General features: G+C 43.6%; 1 protein-coding gene across 1 annotated transcript in view; it reads right to left on the reverse strand.

The window, feature by feature from the left end:
- ANTXRL (ANTXR like) overlaps window positions 1-14202 on the reverse strand; it is an 80469-nt gene that overhangs the window by 44212 nt on the left and 22055 nt on the right. Inside the window, exons 4-9 of the mRNA XM_054034478.1 lie at window positions 13784-13865; window positions 13643-13676; window positions 11400-11479; window positions 10948-11016; window positions 10688-10768; window positions 10523-10583 (exon numbers count right to left, since the gene is read on the reverse strand). Of these exons, the coding sequence (XP_053890453.1) occupies window positions 10523-10583; window positions 10688-10768; window positions 10948-11016; window positions 11400-11479; window positions 13643-13676; window positions 13784-13865 (407 nt within the window). The remainder of the gene's footprint in view (window positions 1-10522; window positions 10584-10687; window positions 10769-10947; window positions 11017-11399; window positions 11480-13642; window positions 13677-13783; window positions 13866-14202) is intronic.

The raw sequence follows: 14202 nt of genomic DNA on the forward strand, positions 1-14202 counted from the left end.
GGGTCCCATATGAGGAGAGTTGACTGTGCACTGTGTGAAGTTGACTTCAGAAGTTGACTGTGCACTGTGTGAAGAAGAACTTCCTTTTATTTGTTTTAAACCTGCTGCCTATTAATTTCATTTGGTGGCCCCTAGTTCTTGTATTATGGGAACAAGTAAATAACTTCTCCTTATTTACTTTCTCCACATCACTCATGATTTTATATATCTCTATCATATCCCCCCTTAGTCTCCTTTTTTCCAAGCAGAAAAGTCCTAGCCTCTTTAATCTCTCCTCATATGGGACCCATTCCAAACCCTTAATCATTTTAGTTGCCCTCCTCTGAACCTTTTCTAACCTATGACCTTTCTATCCACACAAGGGCCAACCTATGCGAGCATCATGGGAGTTACTAATAGATTGGCAGCTGCCGTTTTCCTTCACACTCTCTCTCCCTCCCTCCCGCACCTTGTCCCCAGCAGAAACAAATGGTGGTCCAGGAAAAGGCCAGCCACATCAGACGTACTCCAGCTGTCTGCTGGTCAGAGCGCTAGCACACGCTAAAGCTGCCCCGGAGCTGCTGCTCTGGCTTGTGCAGCTTCTGTTGTGAAGGGGGAAAAAAAACAACTTGTGATTTTTTCCTTCCTAAGTAACTGTGCTTGGCTCCCGTTGGCAGGAAATGCCTCTTCAGTCTTTTCAACTCAATTGCCCCCACCTGTCACCTGAGCAAGCACAGAGAAGAAGGTAGGCAAGATGGTCTAGTGGTCACAGCACTGGACTGGGACTCAGGGGCCTGGGATCCATTTCCATCTCTGCTACAAGCTGCTGGCGTGATCTTGGGTAAGTCGCTTCTTCAGTGCCTCACTTCTCTGTCTCTAAAATGGGGACTGCACTTCCCCGGCAGTAGTGCCTGGGAGATGCTCAGACACTCCAGTGATGAGGGACGTGTACATACTGAAAGGGGGGTTGCCTTCCTCCATTAGCAAACCTGGATTTGAAGGCAGCAGAATTTTCAAACTTCCCAGCTAGATCTCTTGGGAATAAGAAACAGCCTCTGTTTTCTAACAGGGCCTGATCTGAAAGGCACGCAAACTTTGGCGTGTTTGAAATGGGAACCCTAGATCTGCAGACAGCCACAGTTTTTATAATGGGCTAAACCTAGTCATAGGATCGTAGAAATGGAAGGGACCTCGAGAAGTCAAGTCCAGCCCCATGTGCTGTGCCAGGACTAAGTAAACCTAGACAGTCCCTGACAGGGGTTTGATTAACGCTTCCAATGAGGGGGACTCCACTACCTCCCTTGGAAGCCTATTCCAGAGCTTAACTACCCTTAGAGTTAGAAAGTTTTCCCCAATATCCCACCTAAATCTCCCTTGCTGCAGATGAAGCCCATTGCTTCTTGTCCTACCTTCAGTGGACATGCAGAACAATTAATCACCATCCTCTTTATAACAGCCCTTAAGATATTGGAAGACTGTTGTCAGGTTCCTCTCAGTCTTCTTTTCTCAAGACTAAACATGCCCAGTTTTTTTTTCAAACTTTCCTCATAGGTCAGGTTTTCTAACCCACCCATAGGCTGAACTCCCCTGATCTCAGAGGATGTTTGTAATCCAGCTGCACAAACAGTTCTAGATCTTGCAAGTGGCCCCTATATATACAAGGCACTGACTCAAGACCTCCAGCCAAACCCTCCCCAACCTTGGGATGTCCAAAATTCTGGATCTAAGTTCTGCAGCATGCAGCCATCTCTACTTCTTAGTGCTCTTAACTAAATTCAGTGGAAAAGAAGGGTGGATTTTTTTCAGTCTTTCTTTTCATTTGTTTCTCCCACTTCAATCCACAGGACAGCACGACTGAACACAGAACCGGCTCACAGTGTGTGCATTAGAAATGGAAGCTGCTTACAGACTGCACAATCAAAGGACCAGTTTGCTCTTGCTGGGCACACAAAACTTTCATTGTCATAGACAGTCGTGCACTCAGGAGGAGAGAAAATTAATCCCCATTATAATAACAATGCAAATTCTATGGGGAGAGCAGGCCTCTAAATAGGAATGAGAGACCCACCTAATAGTCAGGGCCGGCTCCAGGCACCAGCTTGGCAAGCAGGTGCTTGGGGCGGCCACCACGGAGAGGGGTGGCAGGTCCAGCTATTTGGCGGCAATTCGGCGGACGGTCCCTCACGCCTGCTTGGAGCGAAGGACCTCCCGCCGAATTGCCACCACAGATCGTGATCGCGATCGTGGCTTTTTTTTTTTTTTTGGCTGCTTGGGGCGGCCAAAACCCTGGAGCCGGCCCTGCTAATAGTGTAACACTATTGCTTGCTGCTTGGGTTTACTAGGGACTGCTATTAGCCAAGTTGAGCAGGGATGGTGTCCCTAGCCTCTGTTTGCCAGAGGCTGGGAGTGGCTGCAGGGGACGGATCACTTGATGATTATCTGTTCTGTTCATTCCCTCTGGGGCAGAAAACAGGATGGGCTAGATCAGGGGTCGGCAACCTTTCAGAAGTGGTGTGCCGAGTCTTCATTTATTCACTCTAATTTAAGATTTCACGTGCCAGTAATACATTTTAACGTTTTTAGAAGGTCTCTTTCTATAAGTCTATAATATATAACTAAACTATTGTTGTATGTAAAGTAAATAAGGTTTTAAAAGTATTTAAGAAGATTAATTTAAAATTAAATTAAAATGCAGAGCCCCCCGGAGCAGGGCCCGGGCAGTGTGAGTGCCACTGAAAATCAGCTCGCGTGCTGCCTTTGGCACGCGTGCCATAGGTTGCCTACCCCTGGGCTAGATAGACCTTTGGTCTGACCCTATATGGCCATTCCTATGAGTATGGAAACTGACTTTGGAGCTAAAATCCCAAACTTGTCACCAAAGATTCTTCCTGCAGCTAAACTCTGAGCCAGGGTACGCCGGGGGAAAGAGAATTAGCCAGAATGCTGATTTTTTTTTTAATGGAGTCAAGCAGTTTAGACCTAAAACACAGGGGATTATTTTATATTTTTTAAAGAAGTTTTTACAAAACCTAGTGAGTGAAGTTCACTTTTCCTGCATGAAACCCAAGGAATCAGGATTTATGCAGGTGATGTGCCGGAGGGAAGGACTTAGTAACCATGGAAACCATTTACCCAGGGATCTGGCAGATTCTCCATCATTTGAAGTTTTTACATTAAGATGAGGTGTTTCTTTCTAAAAAAATATGCTCTAGCCCAACCACCAAGCTATGGCATCTATGACTTGATGAATATGGGCTTGGGGCAGGAATCACAGGGTGAAATTCCCTGGCCTGTATTATCTTCTGGCATTAAAATCGATGAGGTTCAAGTGGTGCAATGCAAGTCTCAGAGAAGGAGCAGGATGCAGGGTTGTAGTGCAACTCCCTGTGCCGTTAGCATGGGGTGGTAGGGCCCCTCAATCCTTTTAATTGTGAAACTCATAGCTCCTTCAGAGGCCCACCCCTGGCATTGCCCTCCACACTAGCTGAAGTGGTGTGCACTCAAACATTCCCTTGCAGAGCTGAGAAACCCAGCAGGGTAACATGGTGCTACTGCCTGCGAGCTCAGACATGAAACCAATGAGGACGGCTTCAGTGTCTGAGCTGCAACCAGCTTCTGTGGTGAAAAAACGCACCAGTTTGCTACAATTTCTTTCAGAGCCAGAGCCTCAGCTGGTGTAAATCAGCATTGCTCCACTGACTTAATTGGAGTGATGCTGGTTTACCCCAGCTGAAGTTCTTCCCCAATGGTTGCAAATGGGTGATTTGGGGTTTCCTGTGATGCATCCAGCACAGGCCATTGCTAGAGGCAGAATCCCAATGCTAAGACCCAATATGGCAAATACTCCTCATCCACAGAACAAACAAGCGAAAGGCCCCAGCGCCACACTATACTCCCCTGCCCGTGTAGCAGGTTGGCACAGGCATCAACCTGGATGAGACTGGAATTATGCTTTTACTAGTCTATGCTCCTGCTGGAATTGCAATGGCTGGAGATCTGAGGAGCCGTCAGTTGTGACAGGGAGGACGCAATGCGCAGAGGCTAATGATCGGATTCAACCACAGCCAAACGGACATGGATGAGACCGTTCCCTCCAGTCTCCAACCAATCCCATTGCTACACCATGGTTTGCCCTTCACTCCTACACACCGAACAGAGATGAAGTCTGACTCAGGAACTCCAATCCCCAACCCATCATGAGCTCATCCCCCTCTCAGATACACTCCTCAGGGGAACCGGTACCATGCCACAATAGCCAAGCGTGGCCCAGGGAGTGCCATGGTGGGGGGTGAGGATGGAATCTGCCTGCCAGGCTCAGGGTGATTCCATTGACATCAGTGGGCCTGATTCTCCTGTGACACTGGCATAAATCAGGGCTAAATCCATGGGACCCAATAGTCACCGTGGGGCAGAACAGTGTAAATGAGATGAGAATCAGGCCGACTGACTTCAGTGGAGTTGTACCTGATTTACACAGTCTGAGTGAGATCAGAATCAGGCCCAAGATATCTTTGTTTGCCACATTTAATAATGGATTAAACAATTTCCTCAGGACAGTTATGTCAGCAACTGCAAACCAGCGTACATGCTCCAAGCCAATCTCCTTATTCAGCCCAGACTCACGGGGCCTGATTCTGCTCTCAGTTGCACTTAAGTAAATCAGGAGTGACTCCTCTGACGTTAATGAAGTGACCCCAGCGCAAACAAGAGCAGGATCAGACCCTCCTGTCCTCAGTTAAGTCTTTGCAATGTGGCAATGGGGCTCCGGTGTCTCATATAAAATATATTTCAAATGCGGTATCAAGAACTACATATGCAAATGGCCCTCAGCTAGGGCAGCAAATTAGCCCTGCAACCAAAAGGTTAAGGCCCAAAGACATGCTTCCTTATGGACATATATGGACTCCTGTGCTTACTTCCAAGTTCCCTCTGGATCTGCAAAGGCAGTGGCCCAGGTGACTGCTAGGAGTTAGTGTGGATCAGTACTCCGTGATCTAAGACTGCATGCTAGGAGAGGACACTAGTTCTACAGAGACAATGCAAGCTTTAGGGGAACGTGAAGAGCTGGAAAGATATTTTGGAGAGAAAAAGGAGCTCCTGTAATGAATTGCCCATCCACAAAAGGAGAGCTGCACACAGGAAATACCTGCAGCAGCTTCAGTGCTGTGTATTAACGCGTGTCGCCCATATTCTACCATCAGTTACTCACTTTCTGCTCCCAGTAAAGTCATACAAGGCAATTTTTTCAAAGGTGTCTAAGTGTCTTAGGAGTCCAAATCCCATTCAAAGTCAATGGGACAGGCCCCTAAGTCACTTAGGCACCTTTGAAAATTGTACTCTCAAGCCCCAATTTAAGCATGTGCTTAAACCCATCCAACTCAGCAAAGCACTTAGAGAGAGGATTTCCAGAGTGTCTACAGGATTTAGATGCAGAAGTCCAATGAGACTGATGCACCTAAATCCCTTTGGCATGTTGGAAAACCTCCCCCTTAAATACATGCTGAAGTTTAAACTGTGCTTCAGACAATGGGGCTCAAGCACATGTCTAAAGTTAAGCATGTGCTTTGGTGCTTTACTGCAGAATGATGGGTTGAATCAGGGAGCTGAACGCACAGAACTGGGCCTGTTTATTATGTCATAATTCGCATCAGCAAACAATGCTCCTTAAAATAAATTAAAACAGACTGAGGGCCAAATTCAACTATCTGTTACCCCAGTATAATCCTGCAGTAACTCCAGTGATGATAATTGAGTTACTCCAAGCCTAATTCATATCGTGCACCAGTTTACACTGATGTAAACCAACTTACTTCACTGCAGTTACTCTTGATCAGAATTTGAACCTTCTCCTTGACACCAGGGTAACTGACAGCAGCGTTTGACCCAGAATGTGAATGTGGGTTACATTCCCCTCTCGGCGCACGGCACTCTCTAGTGGCAGCTGTACATGTATATCCTTGCGTACCAAGTCTTGCACTCTGACGTTTCTTCGCCTGCTAACTCCAAAATGATCTCGCCACCTGGGCAAGGTGATATTTTTTTTTGTCCGTTCATAAAAGCAACATGTTAAAACGAAACAGCTGTTTGCTTTTCTGAAGGAACAGGCTTTCAAATACAGCAGCCACAAAGGTGTCATTACTATTAATATTAGTGATTTTTTTTTAAAATGACCATCGCTGTGAATACAGAGGACTCTGCATACAAAATGATCACAGTAACAGCCTCATCTGGAAGTTTAATCTTGTCAAGGCAGTTTATCCATCCTGCCCTTCCTCTCACAGTCACTGCAACTTTGCACAGACGCTTGCTAAAGCAGCCCAGCGCCCCCATAATAATCTGTCCACATGAGCACAAGGGAACAATATAGTTTCAGTAACAGTCTTACATGGAAATGGAAACAGTCGAAGCTGGATTGTGTTGTTGCTATTGAGCAGTTCCCCCGTCAGATGCTATGGAGCATTAATATATTCGGGATGATGGCCTGTTGAAATGGCTAATTCTATTTAATTTTGGGCCCTGGCTCTGGCTGCGTCCTTTTCTTTCTTAGTTACTGTCAGATTCTAGATTGTAGCTTTTGACAAGACAGCGAAGGGAAAAAGGTCAGCAGTGAAATAACTGGGCAGCGCTGGCAGCGAGATGGTGGGTTGAAGCTGGTGCGCGGTGGCTGTGCTGTCGGCTTCGCTTCTCTGACTCTGATGAGGAGCTGACTGCTTGCATCCACACCTGGGAGTTGACGGGGCCAGTAGGATGCCACATCCAGCAAAACCTTTCAATCACATCTGTGTACCGAGAGCCTAATCAAAGCAATGATGCTGTCAAACAGCAGACCCGGCACTTCCAATTCCACACTGATCGCCTGTTTACAGGCTGCATGTCTTGGTCACTTTCAATCAGAGGGAACAGAAAGACCTAAGCACGTTTCCTCACATAAGGAACTATAAATTTGCAGGGTCAAAAAGCATTAAGCATCAGAGAGCTGTCATAACCCAGCTAGATCAATTTGTAAATGGATGTACCAGCCAGCTCCATCTCAGACATACAACCCCCAGACTGGAACTAGTCAGAATTCAGCTAACGCCACGTAGAAGTCATTTCCTCAGCAATTTATTAAGCCACTGGGAACTCAAAAATGAATCTGAGATCGTTGCTAAATAGTAAATACACATATAATGGTAATAATTATTCATAATGAACTGGCCAAAACCTGCTGTGGTCCCTATTCAAGCAAAAGTCCCATTGACTTAGTAACACAAAACCCTGTCATTATAAATATATATTAAAATTGTCAGTAAGAATTATTAATAAGCCCCCAATTAACCACTACGCCCCCACTTTGGTGAATTTCATGCAAAATGCATGGCTGGCTCCAGGATGTGCATATTTCAGAGCCGAAAGCAAACAAGCTTCACTGTTGGTTTAAGAAAACTTCCAAAAGATCTAGAGATAGGAATTTATATGAACACATCTGTGTGTGTGTGTGTGTGTGTGTGTGTGCTAATGCGTGTGTGTGTTAGTGTGTGCGTATGTGTATATCTATCTATATATCTCACTGTCTGTACTATATCTCTGTGTGTGTGTGCATATATGAGTTAGACGTTAACGAAGATGAAGTAATAAACTGTATAAATTACACTGCGTTTAAACTAAATAACAACTGTATATTGTTGTCCAGGGATATTGATGCAGGTAAGGATGTGCCACTTTATCAAGGTTTTTGGATCCTCCAAATATTTATTAATAGTCACAGAGCTCATACAGAACCACGAGCAGTGGCCCTCCACTTCAGTGAAACGACCCTCCAGCACTGTGCAAATAACTGATTGTTTTGCTGACAATTTTAAAAAGTGTTTCGGGCTGACCCAAAAATAACATTTTCAAAATGTTCAGCAAATCAAAAAGTTAAAAAAAAATCATTTTGGCTCTAATTAAACATTTTGCTCATCTCAAAAGTCACATATATATATTTCAGTTAATCTTTTAATCTATTTCCATCAGCAAAAAGGGGAAAGTTGTAGAACTAATAAAACAGGAAGGAGAACTGGGAGAAATTTTTCTTGAAATATGGTTTAAAAAAAAAAAAGAGAGAGAGAGAGAGAACTCGTTCAAGAAAAATTATCAACTTTGCAAAATCTTTCATTTTTCATTAAATTTTCAAAATGTTATTGAAATGGTTACTGAAATTTTTCATTTGACAAAAACCAGGTTTTCAGCAAACAAACAAATCTGATAACCATTTCCATACACATTTATATTGAAAATGTTTGCAAAATAAATAAAACGAAAAATGGGTCCATTTCAAACCCTTATGAATTGAAAACAACTTTGAAATTTCATGATTCTTCACCAAGTTGTTTCCCTTTTCTTTGACCTGCTCTACCAGGACTTTTTTTTTTTAATCAGTAAGCTTCCATTTCTAATAATTCATGGATAATGTCTTGTGGCAAATATCTTCTCTGCCTTTTCTCCTTTGGGAATATTCAGAAGACAGCAGAAACACCAGAGGATGTTTTAAAATGAAATATGTAATGCAGTATCCTCCAGCAATTGACATGTGGGAATGAAGACTGAACAAAAATTTCTCTTCTCTGCTATATTTACTAGATTTTCCTCAAATTACATCTTTGGTCTGGCATGCTCCAGATCAGCTTTCATACACCACTGCTATTTTGAATGTACTCATTTTTGTAATGTATAAGCAAATGAATGCAAGACAGTAGCATAAGCTCTAAATAACCGTGCTGTAAATTATACCTTACAGCAAAACTTACGGTGTCATTATTACTCTGCTGCAATAGTCTTCTAAACAGACAAAAACACAGCAAATGAATTGCTAACACAAACCAGAAGGGTTATATGTTCAATATACTAAACATGAAAGGCATGTCATTAGCACCAGCTCCCCTGGGGATACTTTGCATTTACCAAACACACTAGCAGTTCTTTCATTATGAATATGCAAAATGCTAACACTTTACAAACCACCAGGTATCTTGGTCTATGCAGTTCATTATTTCTGTTTCAGTAAAGCTCCGATCACCTTTCCATAAATCTGAAACATCCGTGTGCATTTGATAAAATCATCGCTTTGACTGCTTGCAGTTTCTAATAAGCCAAACACTCCAATATTTCCTGAAAACTGTGACACAGGTTGCAATCTATTGGTACAGTAAGTGGGTCTTTTGTTCAGAAAATAAGCAGCACTTGGCATTCTTCAGATGAAAGTGAATATATGAGGTGTCTTCATTATTATTTTCAGTATTATCAGAGCTGGTCACCATTTTTTGAATTTTGAAATTTTGACAATATTTCAATATGCTGGGAAAAGATCAGGAAAAATGTAAACAAACTTGCTATTAAATGTCCCTATGTTAATTGACCAGTTATATTGCTGGTCAAAAATGTTTGAATTTGAAAAAATAATAAATTAAGAAACATTTTTGAAAAATGGTTCTCAATCTTTTGACCTTTGTAACCAGCTTAATACATTCTGGAGTCCTTAGCCAGGTATAACATCTACTGATTTCAAGGGAGATTTTTCCTGAGTAACGACTGTAGGATTTAAGCCACATGATACTATAATTTCATGCAAAGTACTTTCCAAAATCTTTTTATGATTGTAACACTTGAGCATGCCCTCTTTCTGCAAACCCTTCCTTGTGTAAACCTCTTCCCCTGATGCATACAAAATCATATCACCTTGTGCTTTACTTATGCCTAACTTTCAAGATAAGCAAGGCTGGGCCTTCGTCAGTCTGTAGATGGGAGGCAACCAGAACTGGGCTAGCGGGAACAGGCAGCCTGAAAACGACTCAGTTAGTACAGTGATGGGTGTGGCTTCTAAGCCTAGACAGAGCAATCTTTACTCATTTGAGTAGGCCAATTTAAGTCACTAGGACTACTCATGTGAGTAAAGATTGCTTATGTATATGAGTGCTATAAGAGCAGATCCTAATATTGTAATAAATGTCTGAAATTTTCAAAGTTGGCTCGGGGATATAGGAATCTAGGTCCCAAAATGATGTAACCACCCAAAGCCTAAATCCCTTTGCCTTTCTCTTAGAATTCGGTTCCTAAGGACCAGATCCTCAAAGCCATATAAGTGCCTAAAGATACAAACAGGCATCTAGTGGGGTTTTCAAAAGCACCTATGCAGATGGGATGCCAATGGGAGTAAAAAGCCTAAAACCCTTTGAGGATCTGTGCCTAGGTGCCTCTCTGTAGACACCTTTGAAAATCTGGCCAGGAGTTACTTTGGAAAATGGAACTTAGCCTCCTAAGTCACTTGGGTGCTTTTGAAAACACTACCCCAATTCCTACTAATTTCAGTTTCCTTCGGTGGCTTTGAAAAGCTGAGCCTATCTCTACATTTGTAGCTTCCTTCCTAAGCTGAGCACAGACTCACTGGGCCTTATCTAAAGCCCAGTGGGAGACTTTCCATTGACTTCCATGGGCCTTTGGGTCTGGTGCTTTTGTAGGGAGCTATGAGACATTTTTGTAATTTCACTCTAATTTGCCATCTCATTGGATTTCAATATAAGCTCACCTCCTGCACAGACACTGGATGGTTCAGCTGCCAGGATCTCAATACAGGATTTCTTCAGAATCTAAGAGATGAAGATAATGGGATTTTTGATCATCGGTGTTCTTTTGCCACTTAACAAATGTGGGAAAGGGCGCATTTCTCTCGGATTCGCAATACCCCACTCACCGAATCAATAGTGCCTCTTAGAGCATAAAAGCCGCCCGTCACCGGGAAAACATGATCAATGCTGTCAGCAATTGTAGACAGCTGCAAAGAAAGACCATCATAAATGTACAAGGCAAACAAAATTGCAGCATCTAAAACAGCCTATTTGCTGCCAGGCAGAGCTCTGACAGGTATGGATTTATGCACTGGTAATTAAGTAAATGACCTCATCTGATGCTGTTAATGGGTGGGGAGAACAAAAAAAAAAGTCCCAAAATTACCTGAGTTTCATTAAAGTCTTTCACTCCAACACAATAAACGATAGCTCCGAGGCTTCTGGCTCTGTCAGCCTACATGAAAGACACCATTACATGCAAAGCCAGGTAAACTGGAACCAAGAGCAGATGCTCACAAGTTTGACACGAACCACTTAGTGTACGTCTACACTGCAATTAAAAACCCACTGCTGGCCATGCCAGCTGACTTGGGCTTGGGCGAGGGGCTGTTTAATTGCAGTGTAGGCATTCAGGCTCATGCTGGAGCCCGGTTTCTAGGACCCTGCAAGGTGGGCGGGTCCCACAGCTGAGGATGCAGCCTGAGCCGAAACATCTATGCCGCAGTTAAATAGCCCAGGGAACACAAGGCCAGGTCAGCTGGTATGGGCCAGCCATAGGTGTCTAATTGCAGTGTAGACATATCCTTAGCTACTTGGGTAAACTCAATGAGGACTTACTTCTTTTTCTGCATAATAAAACTGAACCTCTTGCAACTCCCCATCTGTCAGAGCAATAATCACACTAGCTGTCCGGAGTCCTGCAGGGGTGAGAGTGAAAATGGCTGGGGTTAGGTATGGATGATACAGAAGCTTTGACAATGGCTAAATAAGTTTAGGCAATGCATCCTTCTTTGCTGACAAATGAATACAGAGCTCTAAGGCTCAGCTGATCTAAAATGACCACAATGCAGTTATGCAATCTACACCAGCTGAAGATCTGACCCAGAACAGCGTGTTATGAGCCAAATCCTACTCGTCTTCATCACACAAGCAGCACCAGGGAATCAGTGCAAGTCAAGAGAGTACTGCTCCAGCAGCACCCATGCACAGACCTCCCTGGAACCTGCTGCCTCATGTCAGCCCTCTTTCCTGCTTGGATCCCACGGAGGATCCTACAGTGAACCTTGTGGTGGGGTGAGACCAGAGGGAGAGGGGATGGGGGAATCGCCCCTTGACAAGCATTTCTGAGTGTGGCCATTGCAGAGAAAGGCAGCAGGGATCTGTGGTTCAGGGGGTTCATTCATAGAAGGGGATGCCAATTCCTGCGCCATGACAGAGCAAGCTGGGGTGATCTCCCTAACGCATCCTGCCATCCCAACGCCTCCTACTGCAGGTCAAAGGGGAGCAATTCTCCCCCACCAGGTGAGTATAGTGAGCAGGATTTGTGTGAGAACTCCTGCATTCCTTGTGCAAGAATGCTCCCTGAAGTCAGTGGGGATTCCATGGGTGCAAAGGATGCAGGAACAGGCCCCGGGGACAAAATTCACCCATGCGTGGTGATCCAGCACATGGCTGATGCACCCCTTACATCCCACCTAGATCTTCAAAATAGGGTTTAAGGGTTGTGCCGGCTTTGTTCCAAGCGAGTTTTAGCCACAGTGAGTAGCCCAGTATACAGCAGAGCAATATACAGCCAAATATAGCACTCTAGCAAAATTACTCCCAACTAGTACGTAAATTGTGGCTCAGTCAATTAAACACATCCAATGTCACTTCTTAAGTCCAGCAGTTAAAATACAAGCATTTGCTTTCTGGGCAGCAGGGGAGACCAGGAATGTTGTTTTTTAAAATAATTTCTTTCTGTTTCAAATGTCTTCCCAGTATTACTGGAAATTAAAGAGCCTGATGAGTTTTGACAGGTTTCTTATGCCGTGCAGTCCTTGCCATGTCATGTCATAGGCATACACATGAAGCCTTAAAGGTGACCTGCAGCTGGGAAAAATGGGTCTTGATCTCGCTTTTTTTTTTTTAATAGTTGAAGAAGTCTGGAAAGATCGTTGCTGTTATTTTATGTTTTACATTTGTTTTTCTTCTTGGTATTTTACTTTAGCTATCATGTCGACACTTTTTTTTCCTGGAAAACTAGTAGGTTCATTGACTGAATGAGAGGAGAGGCCATTTTTATGCAGGCTCTTCAGATCTTTGTTTTTCTAAACACCTGCTTAACTCAAATACCAGAGAAACACTTGGGAGAAGGGCACTTTTGTTAAAATCCACCACTAATTCAATTAGGAGCCTAGTGAGCACCTAACCCATATCTCTGCATCCTCCCAGGAGACCTCCAGCAACATAGGGAAGAAAAGTCTTGACATCCCTGATATAGCCAAGGTAAAAAGCAAGCAGGAAAAATACATTCTTTAAATGTTAAGCCACCTTTATGCACAGAATCAAAAAAGGACAAAAACATATTCCCCACCCCCATGTTAGGTTACTTTTAAGTTCAGAAGGACAGACAGCCTGATCCCAAGCCCAGTGAAATCAATGGGACATCTCCGACTGAATGCAATGGGTGTCAGGTCACACTCGCAGCAATGCGGAAGGTCAAATGACAGTTTTGGGTACATCAGGCAGATAGGACTGGGTGCTTCAAAATGGAATGATACATGTAAAGCCCAATACTTCTAGGCTGCATCCAATCAGCTGAACAATTACTAGGCTCACTGCACGGAGTACTGGGTGCAATTCTCCGGCCTGTGTTATGCAGGAAGTCAAGACTAGAAGATCTCAGTGGTGCCTTCCGGCCTTAGAATCTATAAATTTGAAAGCAGGGCTTTAATCAAACTGGAATGGAAAGACAGTGTAATACTAGCTCCTCCCCCAACATTTCCTTCTCCCACAGGCTAATTACAGGTCATACTGACAACCCCATCCTTCCCAGCTTCTCAATGGAAATAAATTATGGCAGTGATAAGTGTCCCTACCTCCATAGTTTTCATGGTAAATCTGTTCATTTGCCTGCAACAAAGAGTAAAAAGTTATTATCTCTTTTTAGGTCCAACAGGGGCAAGAGAAGCAGAAGTTAAGAAGTATAAATCAAAGCGAGAAGGTTCCATAGTGTGTACCCTTTTAAATCCTTCATGCATGAATGTATCTCCTCCAGGCATTTCAGACTGAAGAATCTCAAGCCCCCGTCTTATGGCTTCCCTTGAAAAGAGAAGAATTAAAAAAAAAAATCTCATTTTTCTGCTTTGAGACATTCCTGAAACCCAGCAAGATATGCAGCCCCCGAGAGCACATGATCAGAATAGAACAATGCACCACCACAGACACATGAGCCAAAGGGTCAGGAATCCAACAGCATCACTACAACCCAACATTCTGAAAGCTGCCCTGCACCCAATGGCATATAGAAATGGATTCAAGATATAACGTCATGGCAAACACATTTGAAGGATCCTGTTCTGTGGTTGCAGTGGGGGTATATTGTAATTAGGGATCAGACCAAATTTAAAAAGAAAAAACATATAAATTCTGGCAAACT

Source organism: Malaclemys terrapin, chromosome 7 (genome assembly GCF_027887155.1).
Source record: "Malaclemys terrapin pileata isolate rMalTer1 chromosome 7, rMalTer1.hap1, whole genome shotgun sequence".
In the NCBI taxonomy this organism is placed as follows: Eukaryota; Metazoa; Chordata; order Testudines; family Emydidae; genus Malaclemys; species Malaclemys terrapin.